The sequence below is a fragment of the Acipenser ruthenus genome, chromosome 6 (assembly GCF_902713425.1).
Source record: "Acipenser ruthenus chromosome 6, fAciRut3.2 maternal haplotype, whole genome shotgun sequence".
NCBI classification, from domain to species: domain Eukaryota; kingdom Metazoa; phylum Chordata; class Actinopteri; order Acipenseriformes; family Acipenseridae; genus Acipenser; species Acipenser ruthenus.
In genome coordinates this window covers 39,357,237-39,376,708 of record NC_081194.1, presented here as the reverse complement: position 1 = coordinate 39,376,708, position 19,472 = coordinate 39,357,237, and the positions used below count along the sequence as shown (strand labels likewise).

Sequence of the window (19,472 nt, the reverse complement as noted above, 5' to 3'; positions counted from 1 at the left end):
AACCAAGTTAGGAACGATCTGTAATATGCTATTTCCTATCTTAAAATAAGATAGGAAAATAAGTTAGGAGAGCATTTTCTGTAATATTGACTCTCCTAAATGTATAGTTAGGACATTCTATCTCTGAAGATAAGAATGTCACTAAGGATGCTTTTGTAATATGGCCATTGGCCCCTTATTCTCAAACATCTAAGAGATGTATTCGGATTTACAATTAATATCCCTGTTCTCAAGAAGGAAAACGCTGGTACCTGAATTTATTCCAATACCTATTCTTCAATTCAAAATAAAAAAGAATGATAATTGATATGCCTAGATATCTTCAGCACTTAATTTGCATTCTTCATGTGTGCTTTTATGGTGCTTGCCAGTCCAGACCTTAATCACTGTACAAAAGAGCAAAGCTCAACTGGACGAGCAGTTCGAGGCAGACCTTCTTGCACACTGCAGGTGTTCACCTACACAAATGCTTAATAATACTACTGATATATATATATATACACACACACAGTTGTAGTCAAGAGTTTACATGCCCCAGTGGAAATGTGTAATTTCTTGAAATTTTGTCGAAAACAAAGAATTTTAGAAAAAATCTTTTGTAGCAAAAGTTTTGCTTTTGTGGATGAGGAAAAAAGTTACAAGAAATAGATGTCTACAATTATTTATTTCAGCTATTTTTTTTGCAAAACTCAAAAAATGCTAATTCAAAAGTATTCATACCCTGACAAGGAAAATGAAATTAATAGCTAGTTGTATTATTTATTAAATTAGATACATGAGTACAAAATTATAATGTATTGTTATGCTGTTTTGCAAACCTAAATAGCATATTGACAATCAGTGAATCACATCAGTGAAGAATAATTTCTCCTACAAATGTTTTAGAGTAGGTCCCAGTAAATTGTAAAAAATGTAATTTATGATAGTTATGATGGAACTGCCCAATACTACAGGGAGGCAAATTCCTGTGTACATTCCAGGTGCAGGTACATCACCTCAGGGGACAACAAACCTGTTCTGCAAGGCGTGGCCCTCTCAGTACCTGCTGTTAACTGTGTAGAGATCTGTTTGAATTATCCAGAACACAACAACCTCGGCGGAATCATTATTAACATCACTTGATATTCTACATCAATATGAATAATTCTGTATCAATATGAATATGTTACAGTTTAAAGCTATTCACCAAGATTTACCAGTAACTAATGGAGTTTAACCATACAATACACAACAGTAATTCTTTAGTTATAACTCAGAGGGGGCACCACCTCCAACGCTGCCTAGTGCGCTAGTTAACCTAGCACCGGCCCAGGATAAAGTACTATTAATGTACTTGAGTTCAGTTAAACCCTCTGCAATACACGCTTCCCACTCCGATGCCTCCATCATTTTGTCAACCTCCCACTCCGGTGAAGCTAGAGATGGCGGTGTGATTTCTTTTTGGCAAGTGCATAGGGATCTGCGGCTCCTCCGACAGTTGGAAAACTGACTTGTTATCTTCAATTATTATATGTTATGTTCAGTTCTCTAGATTCTAACATAAATTGGTTCACGATAACCCAGAGCTCCCCAATTAAGCCGCCATTGTCCTGCTCTGCACCATGTGACCGCATTCTAAACTCCCTCTTGGTAGGAGTAAATAGTATTTAAAGAGTAAGTAGCAGGGTTCCGAAAAATACAGCGTTATACATCCCCACGTGTTAAATAATGTACCGGTAATTTCTCTTTTCATTGTTAACATCCTGCCAACTTTTTACATTTATAACTTTAAAGTCTGTTTCAAAGCATTTTTCAAAGTAGCCGCTCTAGTGCACTGGGGTTTGAGATTTGTCCTCTAAATCACTGCAGGAAGAGCGATAAAAAATAAAAATAAAACATAACAAGTGCTCTGGCTTTTCTGTTCCGTACCACATCATGCATCGTTATTGCAGTATTACCTGTTTGACAATGTGGACAATAATCCTTACACTATCAGTGCACTAGAGCAGACATTTTGAAACAGATTTTATAAGTGTAAAAGGTTGTCAACAATGAAAAGAAAAATTACAGATCCGTTATTTAAACAGTTGTAGCAACACGTGGGGATGTTTTTGGAACCCCGCTACTTATTCTTTAAATAGTATTTTAGCTTGTTTGCGAATTACTTTAGTGATGTCAAACACATGTAACTCATTTCTTCCCAACATTGTGATTTGATGAAAAAATGATTTTTCTGTATTTTACACCTGCAGGTGGGCTAATAATTATTCACAGCTCCTCCTGCAGAGTTGAGGAAAAAAACACTTGTGATAAAAAAAATAAGCAAGAGTTATTTTTCTCCCGCAACTCCCATTTTAAATGGGAAGAATTCCCTGCAACTGTCCTTGTATTCTGTACAGTATTGAAAACCACACGCTGTGTTCTTCGTGCAGCTGACACATCTGTTGATCACTAACTTACACAAAGGTAAGAACACTTCATCATGTCTGTTTTTACTGTCATGATGGTCGTGTGGTGCCGAGTTAGGGGTTTAGGTCTATTATATGATAGAGTGTTTTTTTTGCGTATACCCCCCTCCCGGGGGATGAGCATCCCACTGAACAGTTTTCAAATGTTGGGAAGTATGCTATATATATTAAATTAGGTACATGAATACTAAATTATAATGTATTGTTATGCTGTTTTGCAAACCTGAATAGCATATTTGCAATCAGTGAATCACATCAGTGGAGAACAATTTATCCTACAAATGTTTTAGAGTAGGTCCCAGTAAATTGTAAAAAATGTAATTTATGATAGTTATGACCAATACTACAGCCAACCACAAAGACAAATTCCTGTGTACGTTCCAAAGTGCAGGTACATCACCTCGAGGGAAAACAAACCTGTTCTGCAAGGCATGACCCTCTCTGTTTCAGGAGACAGAAAACTCTGCCAGTAACAGGTGGAAAGGGAGGGGCCCTAGCTCACTCACGACAATAAACTAACTTGTCTTGATCCCTGTGGTTTCACACAGTCAGGCTGCAGCTCTCTTGCCTTTGGTCTGTATCAGTTGCTGAGAATGCCGTACATTTTCCAGTCCCCCGTCCAGAATGAAGATAGCAAGCCTAAGACGGCTCGCAGCACCCAGTCTGATGGCAAAACCTATGAAGAACTCAAGAGGGAGTGCCTGCGGAAAGGAGTGCTGTTTGAGGATCGAGATTTTCCTGCCGCTGACTCATCCCTCTTCTTCAGCCAGAAGCCCCGTGTCCCCTTTGAATGGAAAAGACCTGGGGTAAGTGCCTTCTTGAAAAAATTGTTTTGAAAGTGCATTTTATATATTCCAATTCTCTCAAATTGTAGCTAACCTGTCACTGCATGGTTTCTGGTGTTAAAGATGTACATATCTCCTAGTTGTAATGCCTTGAAGTTCATAAAGTCAGCTTCTAGTCTATGCCACCAAACTGAAATTACAAATTTTGATTACGAATCTCCAAAACACTCGCAGGGACAGCATTGCTGCCAGGTAGCAGTAACACAGGATCTTTCTGGACTTTGCTGTAGAATTTAGTTCTCATGAGTTAAAAGGGTTAAGGTACTGAAAAAGGAAAAGTGATCTTAGCAATAGTGCATTAGCCTAATATCAAATTGTCCTCAGCAGTAAGGAAAGATAATGAACTGTGGTAAAGGACATGATTTACTATAATTCATTATTATAAAATACACTGGCCATCACAATTCACTTTCTACATTTGCTTTGTTTTTCATACAGTTATTTTTAGGTCCACATTCTGCAGTGTAATACAATCTCTTCAGGTTTCAGGGCTCACAGAATTCCTGGCGGGGAGGCTCTGGTGGTTTATCGCTTTACTGCAATACAATGAATGCAATGTAACACTGAAATAAAATGGAAAGACTGCTTCCTCATAATTGCCACTAATAATCACATAATCAGCTTTTGAGCACATTATATACAGGATGGATATATAAAAAAAATTGCATTTATATTTCTGTAATACATTTTTTACTCATATAATACTCATTAAGCCATGGTGTGTGCCTGGGAAAATTGTGCTTTCTGCCATGTTATTAGAAAAATCCTGGGACGTCGCCTTAAGATGGTTATGCAATTACACTTGGCTGTCACTCTCGGTTGTGGTTCTCAAATTGTGTTGATCATTGTTTGAAGACTCCATTACTAAATGTTTTTATTCCCACAACAGCAGTGCAAATAGGCTAATTGACTTTTAAATGTACACTCACACACAAATACGTTTACATTTTCAGCTAAAACATAGTACTCCTTTGCAATGTTGTAGGCAGGAGCCATTGTTAGGAGATTGTGCTGTTTGCCTGCTTTATAATGAGAAAGCAAGTGCTAGCCAAATTTAGCTTTCAGAAAAAAATGTATTCATTGCCAAAATGTATTTGCTACTGTAGCTTCCTCAACTGACACCCTCTTTCAACCAGCAAGCCTGTTATAGATACTACCTGCAGGTACAAGGGCTGAAGCTCAGGAAACTAAACAAACATGTAAAAAGAGAATCTCTAGGTGGTGTTTTGCTGAACATATTTTGCTGGATACACCAATATAGTGTCAACATTGGGCTTTTAAACAATTTATAAATGAACACATTTAAAACCATGTTCAAACAAAACTCATAGCTAGCCCAAGCAGTTCTACAGGTTTAACTAGCATCTTTCCTGCCAGACTAGTTTTCAACTGTGGTTTTATCTGTGATTGACAGATTGAGGTTGTCTTGGAATCTGTAGAATTGAAGAATGATGGGCTGGGCACTCCCAGGGGTAATAAAGAGGCATCTCTGATTTATTCTACCTGTAAAATGTTCATGATGTAAATCTGAGACCAAATACAATTAAATAAATGCATGACCTATTTTGGAAAAATATATTATTATTTATTTCTTAGCAGCAAAAATATATGATTACATGTTACCTTAGCAAATGTTAATAAACAAACAATATTGGCGAGAAGGTTAGAACATTGAAACATGATTTCCCTTGTACATTATAACTATTTACATTTGTTTACGTAGGGCCGCATAACAACTTCACATATTACATTAAAACCCTAATGTTTAGGTAGTAGGTGTTGACAGGGACTGCAAAACCTTACATTCCATCCTGTCAACAGTGACTCATTCCTTCATCATGTATTGCAGTAGATTGTTACACAAGGACTAGCACAAAAGCTTTCTATTGTAGAGTGGCAAATGTGGGGTAACCGACAGGTGTGGCTTTTCATAATAGCAATGACTGATAAGAGGTACAAACTATGTAAGGATGTACTACATATTACTACTACAGTAATTATTTCATTTTTCACTTTTAACAATTACAGCAAATTCATATTTCACATGGGTTCATTGCAGTACTGTATTTTATTGCTAGATCATTTGGAACATGATGGATTCTGTTTAACAACAAAACATTGTGTAAAAGTTCTGTACTAACAGCTAATGGTAGCACAAGGGCAGCTACAACTGTATGAACCATTGGTAGAATGATATTGTCCCTGGGTGGTGTGTGGTTGTAGGTGTATATACAAACCCAGTCCCAAAACAAAAATTATAATCCAGCGGGAAGGACACGTTCGCGTCTCGCTGCACTCTGCTCTGATGTCAGCAACGGTCTGTAGTTCAGATGGAAAAACACAACGTTAGTTTGACTGCCTGTGGCAGGCTAGCTGCAGTGATGATGTCAGACCAGAAAGAATCATGCACAGAGGCAGTAGTGATGAGTGAATCTGAGACACGGCAGCATTCAGTGCTTTAATAAACAAACAAAAGGTTTTAAACAGAAAACAGGACACGGCACTTGAGGCCAAAATAAATAGACAAACAAAACGGACGAACACTTAAACAAACAGTGGACAGACAGACAAACAAACAAACACGGTGAGTAAAAGAAACTTCAATTTACTTTCTCCTAAGTTTTTAGTTTTTAGTTTTTGAAATTCTCTCCTCTCCACACCCATTCTCCACTCACCGAACACACAACCCCGAGTGAGTAAACCGTGCATCTATATACAGTGCCTTGCGAAAGTATTCGGCCCCCTTGAACTTTGCGACCTTTTGCCACATTTCAGGCTTCAAACATAAAGATATGAAACTGTAATTTTTTGTGAAGAATCAACAACAAGTGGGACACAATCATGAAGTGGAACGAAATTTATTGGATATTTCAAACTTTTTTAACAAATAAAAAACTGAAAAATTGGGCGTGCAAAATTATTCAGCCCCTTTACTTTCAGTGCAGCAAACTCTCTCCAGAAGTTCAGTGAGGATCTCTGGATGATCCAATGTTGACCTAAATGACTAATGATGATAAATAGAATCCACCTGTGTGTAATCAAGTCTCCGTATAAATGCACCTGCACTGTGATAGTCTCAGAGGTCCGTTTAAAGCGCAGAGAGCATCATGAAGAACAAGGAACACACCAGGCAGGCCCGAGATACTGTTGTGGAGAAGTTTAAAGCCGGATTTGGATACAAAAAGATTTCCCAAGCTTTAAACATCCCAAGGAGCACTGTGCAAGCGATAATATTGAAATGGAAGGAGTATCAGACCACTGCAAATCTTCCAAGACCTGGCCGTCCCTCTAAACTTTCAGCTCATACAAGGAGAAGACTGATCAGAGATGCAGCCAAGAGGCCCATGATCACTCTGGATGAACTGCAGAGATCTACAGCTGAGGTGGGAGACTCTGTCCATAGGACAACAATCAGTCGTATACTGCACAAATCTGGCCTTTATGGAAGAGTGGCAAGAAGAAAGCCATTTCTTAAAGATATCCATAAAAAGTGTCGTTTACAGTTTGCCACAAGCCACCTGGGAGACACACCAAACATGTGGAAGAAGGTGCTCTGGTCAGATGAAACCAAAATCGAACTTTTTGGCAACAATGCAAAACGTTATGTTTGGCGTAAAAGCAACACAGCTCATCACCCTGAACACACCATCCCCATTGTCAAACATGGTGGTGGCAGCATCATGGTTTGGGCCTGCTTTTCTTCAGCAGGGACAGGGAAGATGGTTAAAATTGATGGGAAGATGGATGGAGCCAAATACAGGACCATTCTGGAAGAAAACCTGATGGAGTCTGCAAAAGACCTGAGACTGGGACGGAGATTTGTCTTCCAACAAGACAATGATCCAAAACATAAAGCAAAATCTACAATGGAATGGTTCACAAATAAACATATCCAGGTGTTAGAATGGCCAAGTCAAAGTCCAGACCTGAATCCAATCGAGAATCTGTGGAAAGAACTGAAAACTGCTGTTCACAAATGCTCTCCATCCAACCTCACTGAGCTCGAGCTGTTTTGCAAGGAGGAATGGGCAAAAATTTCAGTCTCTCGATGTGCAAAACTGATAGAGACATACCCCAAGCGACTTACAGCTGTAATCGCAGCAAAAGGTGGCGCTACAAAGTATTAACTTAAGGGGGCTGAATAATTTTGCACGCCCAATTTTTCAGTTTTTTATTTGTTAAAAAAGTTTGAAATATCCAATAAATTTCGTTCCACTTCATTATTATTATTATTATTTATTTCTTAGCAGACGCCCTTATCATGATTGTGTCCCACTTGTTGTTGATTCTTCACAAAAAATTACAGTTTCATATCTTTATGTTTGAAGCCTGAAATGTGGCAAAAGGTCGCAAAGTTCAAGGGGGCCGAATACTTTCGCAAGGCACTGTATACTGTTCTGCCGGTATTTAATTACTAATTAATTATTCACTTGAATCCCAGCACGTGAATCAATTATGTGCAACCTGGTGCTCACATATTAAATACTTTAAATGCACATGAAGTGAAGTGCAATCCCTGTGCCTAAATACAATTATACATTTTAAACACTTGTGCTCATTACCCACATTATATCCCGTGTACCAACTACAATACACCAACATTAACACATGCAACATACAACATAAAACACAAATGCACACGGGCACATTGCCACACTGCCGTTATGTCCTGGTCAGGGTCCTTCCCCACCGCGTCTCCCCAAACACCATCAGAACACTGATCAACGAGCCACACCCCCATCAATCTACCATGTCCAATAGCTATTCGATTGGCATCATGAAAAAACCCTGGCTTTAATGGGAGTGCAACTCGATACACCTGCGTGACCGCCCTCCCCAAGATGGCCATCATAAACCAACTCTACTTAAGGTAGGTTCCATCTTGGTGGGGACTCATGAACTGAAACCTCTAGCACCACCACCTGTCGGGAGGCCAGTTTTCACCCTACCTTCTGACCTTCACTGTCACAAATACCATATACCAATAGCATTACAAAAGTACAAACCAATGGTAATCCAGCACAGTAACATGAAAGTATTTTTCAATTACTTTCCCAATACCTTTCCAAATGTGAAATCTGAGTACTGTAATAATAAACACCTAAAGATAAAATCATGGTAGTATTTCACATCATTTTTTAAGCAATGTTTTTTAATTTCATAATCACTGATAACTGACCCCAACCTCCCCAAGAACCTCAAGGAGAGCAAATTAAAAACAATGTAAAGTATACAAACTAAAATGCATCACAAATGCAAAATAAAGTGTACACATTATATAAACTGCAGTGTACAAAATTGAAGGCATATGAAAGGTTTTTTAAAAAGAAATGTACACAAAAAGTTTCAAAGTTTCAAAAATCTTTTTTTTTCAGGACGTTTCGGGCAAAAGCCCTTCTTCAGCTGTTTAAAAAGAAAAGTAAACACAGTGCAGTAAACTTGTTGTTATTCAAGAATTGTAATTATACAAAAATTCTGTGGATGGTGTCAAGATTATTAGAATGTTCATTCCCAGAGGTTCCAAAGTTCCCAGTTTGACGATACTCTCGTTCCTTTTGTTTCCGAGCAACATTCGTTCCATAGTACTGATTCTTCTTAAGTGTTCTTCTTTTGTAGAACACTTAACAAGCATTCGCATTAACACCACTGCATTTCCAGTGTTTGTTCATTGAACAAAACAAACATAAATAACCAAAAGTCTAACTTAGCTAAACATTAACCAGTTCTAACTAATAAAACCAGACGGCTAAGCCGTTTACCAGTGACCAAAACATATACATACTTTAAGTATTACAATACCTTTGAATGTCAGCACACATGTCTCTTCTCAGGCCTTAGCTTTAACACAGCCAGAAATTACTAGCTGGTGTCCCCAATTAAATTAATAAAACAATTCAATATGTGGCAGCCTGAGAAAACACATGAGACTCGAGCTCCTTCGAGAGTTCAATGTGGTTTATGCAATTTACGCAAGTAATCACGTACTCACTGCACTGTGCTACGCCAACCTGAAAAGCGATCTCTGTTCATCATTTGAAAATACTGTATCCCAATTAAACGAAGTGACGTCCCAATTAAACAACATAAATAGCATTGGGAAAAATCGTCTCCCATAGGTGTATCCCATTTAAGCAGAAATCCCGATTATCAGTATCCCAAGCCTCCATTATAAACTCCTATGACGTAGCGAGTACAGGTTTTAATTAGAGGAGCCTAGAGAGTTTTTTCCTCAGAGGAGGCAAGCCTATGTTATAAACTGCTATCTGCTATTAACCACAGTACTAGCAATGGCAGATGATGTAGCCTGATCCCTGGTTTTAATTGGAGGAGAAACTCATGCCATCCTGCCCCCTGCTGAAGCTCTGCTACTGAATGTGCTTGATTATGAGTGGTGTTGAATAGTGGAAATTGCATCATTCTTTTTCACATTCAATTTTATGAAGGAGATTTTAAAAATGTGACCAGAAAAAAAAAAATCTATCATACCAGTAGAAATAATCTTGACACAAAGTTAAATACAAAGCCAGCATATGTTGCTGACATGCGTGGATGACGGGAGTTATCGTTTTCCTCTACATTTCTGCTGATTGAAAACACCTTTCAATGTGTACCAGATAAACTACTATTCCCAGAAGACACTGCGTGCCCGTATGCCTATTGCATTGTGACACCAGCGTAGGGCCAGAAAGTGGTACGCGTACCAAAATTAGACCCGTGTAAGGTCAGAAAGTGTTATGCTGTGAAATGTTGGTTAATTATACATTAAATTTTTACAAACTTAAACTGGAAACACAGCAATTTCTCTTAAAACAAAAAACTACTTGTGAGATAAAATGTGAAGTCACAGCAAAGTTGGTCAAGTAAACAAATTTATGAAAGCCAGTGTACTGCATATCATAAATATTTGCATACTATTTTCGTAATGGGGGGGAAAAAAAATAAAAAATATGTAAAAGGCAGAAAACAACATAATGTACCCACTGAACGCGTGTTTCCCTGCTTTCTTAGCAGAAGTTGTTTGAGCACGTGCTACGTACCACGTTTTAATGCATAACACTATACCGGTAGTGTCATATTATGATACCACTTCCTTTCTCTGGGAACAAATCTAGTTTGTCTGCCTATCTGCTGTCGTAACAACTTTGTTTAGAAACTATTTTATGCAAAGTATGTTTCTGACATGGTCTTGAAATCGAAATGCTACATATTAATGTTGTGTACAGTGCATTTTTAAACATATGCTGGCAGTGTGTAACAGTTCAGTATATTAGAATAAACGATGATGCAGTACTGTTGTCTTTTCTCTGTTGGCAAGTGGAGAAAATGCGTTTAACATCCAAACTGGGGTAAACCTGTTTAGACTGCACTTGTCTTATCTATTGATCTACCATATTACAGGACCCTCGGCTGATTCACTATCCTTGCACTGTTGCACTACTATTATGACATTGTAGATATAACTTGTTGTATTCCTAACTTGTTGCATCCTAGCTCATATTGTATTTAAGTAGTATTATTTGCAATTACTATAAACTATACTATATTTGAATCTTGTATTGTAATCCTGTACTGCCTTGTAACACCTGTATGTTACTTATGGATAAAGGCATCTGCCAAATAATAATAATATGAAAAATGCTTATATATATTGTAAACGATTGCGCCACACACAGGTTCGTGCCCCTTTAAAATTACGACCCAATACACAGAAGTGGAGTTTTTTAAGCGTGGTTGCGCTAAATTTTAATAAACACAAAAACAAACAGCAGCAAAATAAACACCTAACTCCTCTTGGAGCGCTAACTAAACAGGATTTTTCCCTTACTAATACGCAGGACGGCTAAGCCGTTTACCTGCCCCACACACAAAAACCACGCTGGCTTAACACAATACTTACTCCCACGACTGCTCGGAAGCAGAGCACCTCATCTGCCTCCTTCTACTCAGCAGCCGTCCCGTGCAGACTGGCTGCACGTCTTAAATACCCTGCCCCTGGTCCCACTTCCCAATTACCACCCAGGTGCAGGGGATAATTAAACAATAAAACAGTTAAACTAAACAACTGACAGAAAAGCAAAACCATTAAACAATACAAAAGGTGCATTTTTTTTCTCTTCAGGGAGACTTTAACCCCCTCCCTGCTGTCTCACATTCCCGCTGCTGTTACTATATATATATATATATATATATATATATATATATCATCTGCATGTTTTAAGATCCCAAGTCAAAATTACAAAAAATTAAATATTAATTTACTAACATACTGTAATCACAATAATATACTCTTCTATCACTCCAAATGCTGCATTTTCCATTTTGTTTATCTAGCTGTACCTAGAGCTGTGCATTCAAAAATACACATATTAAAATCTTTATGTTTTATACTGTGTGCTATGATGACAAGACTGCACTGGAAGGGATGTTCATTTTCCTGTTTATTATCCAAAATTAGATGATCGCTGATTTTTTGTTTTCTTTTATTTTTAAAGGAATTTCAGAAAAACCCACAGTTCGTCGTAGGTGGAGCTTCAAGGACTGACATCTGCCAAGGAGAACTAGGTTAATATGATTCTTGTGTTCATTTTTATTGTGGTAAAGATTCTCTAGAGGAATGTGGTCCAGTGATTAAAGAAAAGGGCTTGTAACCAGAAGGTCCCCAGTTCAAATCCCACCTAAGTCACTGACTCATTGTGTGACCCTGAGCAAGTCACTTAACCTCCTTTTGCAGCTGATGCATAGTTCACACACCCTAGTCTCTGTAAGTCGCCTTGGATAAAGGCGTCTGCTAAATAAACAAATAATAATAACAAAATTAAGAATGCAAAATGTTTGTATGGTCTTTGAGCTTTTAATTAATGCACCTGCTTTCCATAAGGGAATACAATGGCAACACTGTACCTTAGAAAGAGGACATTTAAGATGTACCCACACTATGCAGAGCAATCTGCAGTACCGCCAGAACTCCATATATGCACTTGTCTTATGCAAATTCCAAATTATACTTTCCTCCCCCTGCTGGTTTTGATAAGAGTTGCTTGACATTGCTTATTTCAATTTAAAGTGCTATCATTTTCTTTTACAGGTGATTGTTGGTTACTGGCAGCTATTGCTTCATTAACGCTAAATCAAAATACTCTAGCAAGAGTCATACTTCCGGATCAAAGCTTTGATAAGGATTATGCAGGAATATTTCACTTTCAGGTAAATATGTTTGTAATCTTTTGATATGTTTGAGCAAATTAGGTTTAAGGGAGGTGATTTTAAAATCCAGAAATTTAACTGTGATTCCTCTTATGTGTCATTAAACAGCATAAGTAACAGTTATAAATGTATAAAACACATAAGAAATAATGTATCTTAATTTTTTATATGTATTTGTGAATCAGGGTTACTCAGTGCTGCGATGGAATGATCCAATGCAGTTAAACTATATATATATATATATAGCGTTTGTTCCTAGTTGTATGGTTCTAGCTTTATCAAAGTAATGGGTGTTTTTCCCATCCAGTTCTTTTGGAATTGTGGGAATTGTATAACCAAATAAATAGTATTAAAAATAGTAATAAAGAGTATTTGTATTTTAGTGTTTCTGACAGCACTGCATTATATCCTTTGTATATCATACTTATTTGTATTTAATAGCTGTTTTGTTTTGTTTTTCTAATGAGGATATAGTTTATTAAGCTGTATCTTTTCTGATGTACAGTTCTGGCAGCACAATGAGTGGGTTGATGTTATCATTGATGACCGCTTACCAACGTACAAGCAGCGGCTGGTGTTTCTACATTCTGCTGAGCTGAACGAGTTCTGGAGTGCACTGCTAGAGAAAGCCTACGCCAAGTGAGTATGACCCGAAGTGCAGGGAGGGTCATTCTGAGATTTGCTTTGGGAGGTCAGGATCTAATTGACTTAGGTACAGAAAATTGAAACAAATTAAGGAAGCAGAGGATGAACATTTTGGAAATAACAATCCCTGTATTTATTTATTTGAAATTATCAAAGGGGTTGTAGCCTCTTCCATAGAACTAAGGCAAGACTTCAATTCAAAACAAATCTGATTATGAATTTGGATTGTGGCTTGAAAACCAGGTATCAACTTTAAAATGAGAACAGGGTAAGCAAATCTTGTAAAACATTGGGGCCTACTGAGTTTGATACTCACAGACATGTTTTCAAGGCATATACTCCAGTCTTTAATTAACTCCTATTTTATGAAAGAGGTAAAATGGCGGCATTATTCACAAAACTAGAAAAACAACTAATCAACATACTCTAAGTTATCTTAAGCAATCTCAAAGTGTTTGTTTCTCATTTTGTAACATTTACATGTTTTTTTTCTCCTTTCAAAAAATAGGAGTTAATTAAAGACTGGAGGAAACACTTTGAAAATATGTCTCTCAGTCTACTTTTTCTACTGAAAAATCTAATATTTAATACACATATGAGTGGATCAGTGTTGTATTACCAAGTCAATACAGGTGCTGGATAAAAGTTTGGTAAATGTATCCAGCCTTTATGTTTTACCTCTGGTTCTGCTGTTCCACACAATAATGTCAAGCAATCTGAATTTACCAGTAAAAAAGTAATGTATCTGACTCTGTCCTACCTTGCAACAGGCTATATGGGAGTTATGAATCTCTGAAGGGGGGCAGTACAATAGAAGCCATGGAAGATTTTACCGGAGGTGTGGCTGAGATGTTTGACACCCAAAATCCGCCTGAAAACTTCTATAAAACCCTTCAGAAAGCACTCGAGAGAGGTTCAATGTTGGGTTGTTCAATTGATGTAAGTATTATATGAAAGTACCTCAACACTATGATGTATTAGAACAAACTTACCGTAATGGTTCCTGTGCTGTAACTATTCCTGCAATACCTCTTTTTTAACGTAATCGTGATTGCTTATCATGCACACCTTGGACATGACAGCACCCATGACAGCACCCCAAACCGTTCTGTTATCAGTTTATCAACAGCACTCTGACAACGATGCTGATATTTTCAAAACAAAGGAACATGTTGCTTTGCAAACATATCCACCAACAGGAATAGAACTGTATTCAGTAGCAGAGACACAAACAAAATGGCACACCAAACATATAAACAAATCTGAATTCACGGAGCATCAGTGAGACATGTGTAGAGAGTGATTTATAGCAGGCTCGATGAGCACTATTTACTTGAAGATGAAGAGTGGATAGGAAAGCAAGTCTCAGTCTTGTGATCGGGAACATTGATGACAAGGCTGGTCGGATGACCTCTGAGTAACCTGGAAAACATAAAGTGTTAGTCTCCTACTCACAGGAGAGCCGCGGCGGCGGCTTGGCTGTGGATGCAAACACACAGGGGGGAGAGGCGGATGCCTCAGAAGCTAGGGGAAAGAGCTTTATAGAGGCAGGATAGAGATTGGATAATTGGTGACAGTGCATCACTAGATTGAGTGATGTGCTGGTAGAGATCAGGTTACAGATAGAGAGAAGAAGAAGAAGAAGAAGAAGAAGAAGAAGAAGAAGAAGAAGAAGAAGAAGAAGAAAAGTCTCACCTTCTCTCCCTGAAATTCAACCTAAAGGTTAACACTTAAGAACTACACAAACTAGATACATCTTTACCTCATAACAAAGTCTGCATTTGTCCAAGATTGTGTTGTTATATCTCATACAGAACCAATTATACAAAGCATACAATTCTCCAATGTTTTACTTGGACAGCATAATATTATTACTTATATACTGTAATAGAACTTCTGGCTCATGTCATCACCTTTGGGTGCTCTGTCCAGGTTTACCCAATGGAATTTAATATCCTTGCTGATTGTTGTAATGAACCCTTGTAGGATATGGTTTTCTGCGAAGAGCTTAGTTTCTCTCTCTCTCTCTCTCTCTCTCTCTCTCTCTCTCTCTCTCTCTCTCTCTCTCTCTTTCTCTCTCTCTCTCTCACTCTCTCTCTCTCTCTCTCTCTCTCTCTCTCTCTCTCTCTCTATATATATATATATATATATATATATATATATATATAAATTAATGCAGCAGTATCTGTTTGATTTCATTCCACTGATAATTTATGACAGAGGGGATGTGAAAAACACAAACGTGCACCTCTTGAAACTGTGCTAGATTATTACTGATCTCATATATAACAGTTTTGAACAATACAACTGCCTTCACTATATCGAAGTCACTGTTTTTATTGATTTGACATAAAGGTATAACTGCTGGTATTATATTACAATTAAACCCGTTTTGTACCTCATGAGTTAAATGCATGAGCTTTCACTACATTTTAAATACTGTATTTTTGTTTTATTTTCACAATATAGATCACAAGTTCTGCTGAGTCAGAAGCTCAAACAACTACAGGCCTTGTGAAAGGTCATGCCTACTCAATTACTGGACTTGAAGAGGTAATAAACACATACATGTATCTTCCATGGTGTTATCATATGCCATTCTGATTTTTGGGGGGTTAGCAGTTTAAAGCTTTTGTCAATTACTTTGTTCACACCCATATCCAGTTGAACTCACAGTATCTCATAAATAAAACAGTAACCTTTTGAACTCCTTCATACAAACCATTAATGAAAATGACATTTGGTCTATAGTGCTGGAAACAAACTGTAACAGGTAGTTAAACCAATGGTCACAGGTAGTTAAACATAATGGTCAAATGAAGCATTAGTTGAACAGTCTAAACTCACTTATGGTAATACCTTGTATTTGCTCCCATGGTGCCTTTACCATCATCCTGCCAGATATGCTTTTAATCCTACAGTATTTTTAATCATTCTATACATATGCACACTAGAAGGGCTCCATGTGTGTTTATTAATGGGGTTTAAAGCATGTTATATGTAATTCTGGATATTTCTTAAGTTGTGTGTTCTGCTCTATTTCAGGTGAACGACAGAGGAAGGAAAGTAAAGCTTATCCGAGTCAGGAACCCATGGGGTCAAGTTGAGTGGAATGGTGCTTGGAGTGACAAGTTAGTACAGTATTTATAATTATGGGATATTATTTCTGTTGCCATTTTATACTTATGTGTATCAGTAGTTCTGGATTGAAAGGTACATTAGGAAGGTTAACTTTTATATTAAACCCATCTAACAACGTGGTAAATGACATTTGGTAATAAAAGTAGACTCCTACAGAGCTGATATCCGTTTTTCAAGATGTTAGAATCATTGGCCCTATTTTCACTTTCTGTTAGTACACCTGTTTTATATTTTCCTTTTAATCTTACATTTCTTTTCATTGTTGGTCCCTTAAATTGGGATGTAAAATTAAATAAAGAAACTGTTTCAAAACAACTGAAAAATGAAAAGCAAAAAATGAAGGCCCATGTCTTTAAAAATATGTACTGTAAAGCTATAAACATTTGCAAGCCTTTTATCGTGTGCGTTTTTCGCATATGAAAAATAAAGAACACAAACATTTTTGGCACGAATATCAAATTCCACTAACAATACATACTTTGTATATTGCCAACATTTCTGGAGCAAAATAGGTTTTATGGGTGTGATTCACAAAATATTTTGGTTGCAAATATTTATGGCTTGATTAATTTTCCAGACTTTATTTTCACTATGATTTTGTCCTGCCTCACTTTCTGTTATACATGCAATTAGACTCTATTTGAGCCTTACACTTGCATTATACACTGCATATAGGAAACTATGTGGGGTTAGGCAGGGTCCTACTTCACTGCTTGTATAATAGGAAGTCAGGTTCCACCAATTTACAGTGTCAAATGGGCTTCAGAGCAGACAGAAAAACAGTGGTGTTATGCTGAAGAGAACTAAGAATGTTTTTTGAACTTAGTAAAGTTTTTATCCAGTATAGAACTCTGATATACCGATAACTGCATCTTGTATTAAAGTACAGCTACTAAGGAATCTATTACACAAACAATTTTTTTTTCAGAATATTAAGAATGATCTGAGAAATAAGTTAAAATTCTACCTGTGCCTGAATGTGTATCAATTAAAAATGTAAAACCTTTAGTTAAATAAATTACTTGTGAACATATGTGTATGTTTGTAAGCTAAAACTACACTGCCAAGTATCATTTTAATTATAGTAGTAAAATCCTAATCATTAAAGAACAGACTAATTTCTAACTGTGGAAGGGTGGTGGGCAATTCACTGACACACACGGGAGACAGAAGTTTTATTTGAAAACACTGCACTGGTGCCCAGTTTTATTGTTTTAGATATTTTTCTTTTAACCCGCAGAGGGCGCTGTTGTCCGTGGCCTGAGTACCGGCAACGGTAAACAGGACCACAGAAATACTAATACTGGTAAACAGTTAATACTGGCACACTCACGGGTGCTCTGAAATAATAAATAACAAAAGGCGAAAGAAAAAGGAAAATAAAACACAGTAATAAAACTACAAAATAAAGGTGCAGCTTACGCAGTGCCCCCACTGCCGCTAAGCCGGTCAGCTCGGGTCTCCGTCCTATGCTGTTATGCACTATACTCTGGGGTGGTCAAGGTTCCCGTTCTACTCAGACACCTTCCCTCGGATATGTAACAATTTATTTTCTATATTATTTTCTTTCTCTAGGCTTGCTGTCTTCCTCAGCTGTGCTTGCCTATTTTGGTCGCTCGCTCCAACCACTGGTGTTCCTGCCTGGTCTATGTTTACACTGGCCTTCTCAGCCAGCGTCTCTGTGTATTCCCAATCACGGCCACCCGAATGCATAACCAAGTGCAGTACTTATGGGCCGAGCAATCCCCCAAGGCCCGCCTCTCAGCCACTCAGAGAGAAGTAAAGCCAACACACCCTCTTCCCCACCTCTCCGTGTCACTGCCATGACTGACAGGCGGATCTACGAGGCTGCTGCCCCCTTCCTGCAGTACCACGCATGCGCCAGATAGTCAGCAAAGATCCCCCCCCCCCCCCCCCGTTACACTAACCTGTTGCCAAATATAATATTCTTGTTGTTTCTTTAGTTTTAAGAGACATATTTTGGATCAAGTTATGAAATGTATCTAGATTAATAAATTTTTTCATAGCTGTTGCAGGCTGCAACCAAAGCTATGAGTAGTAGGAATTACATTTTAACACAAAATCTTGACACATGATGTGACAGGGTATTGCTCATGTCATGTGTGTGGGTAGCCGCTGTTCAAGCAATACAGAGCGACATCTGGGGGTGAAGTTGAAACGCCAGCACAGGCATGCAGGATTTATTAACAAACAACAAGTAAATAAAGGTGGTCATGTGATGTTACCAGCCATGGTAACGCACAGAGGACACATACAGCAAGCTGTACAAAAATACAAAATAAAACACAGTACAAAAACTACAAACAAAAGGTGCCACAGAGGGCGAGCGCTAGCCGTATAAAATGAGGCGTCCTGCTCCAGGATCCGGCTACACGTAACCCTCGCTATACATCACATGGGATCACTATCCCCTAAACTAACCTACTGATGAGCCGGTATTCATACGACGACTCCTGCTGCTTCAGACGGCCTTGGCTGGGCATTGCCTTCACAAGCACCGCTTGCAGTTTCAGGGTTGCATAGCTGTCGTTCCTGCAGACCAGACCCTTTCTTCCCGAGTATACGCTGCTCCCCTCTCTGGCATGGCAGTCACCCCAAGCAATCTCCCGCGGATGTTTTAGAACTGACGGCTACTCGGTCAAGACCCGCCCACCTGCTGATTGAGGACCAGCACGGCCAATCACTTGCTGCCCTTCCCCTCAACCAAGCCTAGCAGGCAGCAAGTCTCAATGAAGTGCCCTTCTGTAAACAATAATTTAATCACACAAATCAACTCCAAAATGCACACACAATAAACCCATTTCCCCATACAAATTATACCAACACTAATTTACACATGTGCAGGGCAACCGTCCTGCTACACTTGAAAATTGGGATGTTTGTTGATGACAACCTTTACTTTTGTTCTCTTTTTTAGCTCTTCTGAGTGGAAAAATATCAACGAACAGGAAAAAAATCGTCTAACACAGATATCTTTGGATGATGGGGAATTCTGGTAAGCAGTTCAGTGCTTGTACATTACAAATAACATTCTCTTGAAACCCAGTTACTATTGGCATGTACATTATTGCTTAAACTGTAACGTTGTAGTTAAGTAAGGGAATTTATTTAGCATTTATTAATGGTAGTTATTGAAGCCAACAGTGCACTGTGGCAAAGTGGTTTGTGT

At 38.1% G+C, this 19,472-nt stretch overlaps 1 protein-coding gene across 1 annotated transcript in view; it reads left to right on the top strand.

The window, feature by feature from the left end:
* The first annotated feature begins 2,943 nt into the window (after positions 1-2,943).
* Positions 2,944-19,472, top strand: part of capn9 (calpain 9) — a 50,205-nt gene continuing 33,676 nt past the window's right edge. Inside the window, exons 1-8 of the mRNA XM_034018965.3 lie at positions 2,944-3,253; positions 11,785-11,854; positions 12,378-12,496; positions 13,002-13,135; positions 13,912-14,080; positions 15,611-15,694; positions 16,187-16,272; positions 19,221-19,298. Of these exons, the coding sequence (XP_033874856.2) occupies positions 3,041-3,253; positions 11,785-11,854; positions 12,378-12,496; positions 13,002-13,135; positions 13,912-14,080; positions 15,611-15,694; positions 16,187-16,272; positions 19,221-19,298 (953 nt within the window). The 5' untranslated portion in view covers positions 2,944-3,040. The remainder of the gene's footprint in view (positions 3,254-11,784; positions 11,855-12,377; positions 12,497-13,001; positions 13,136-13,911; positions 14,081-15,610; positions 15,695-16,186; positions 16,273-19,220; positions 19,299-19,472) is intronic.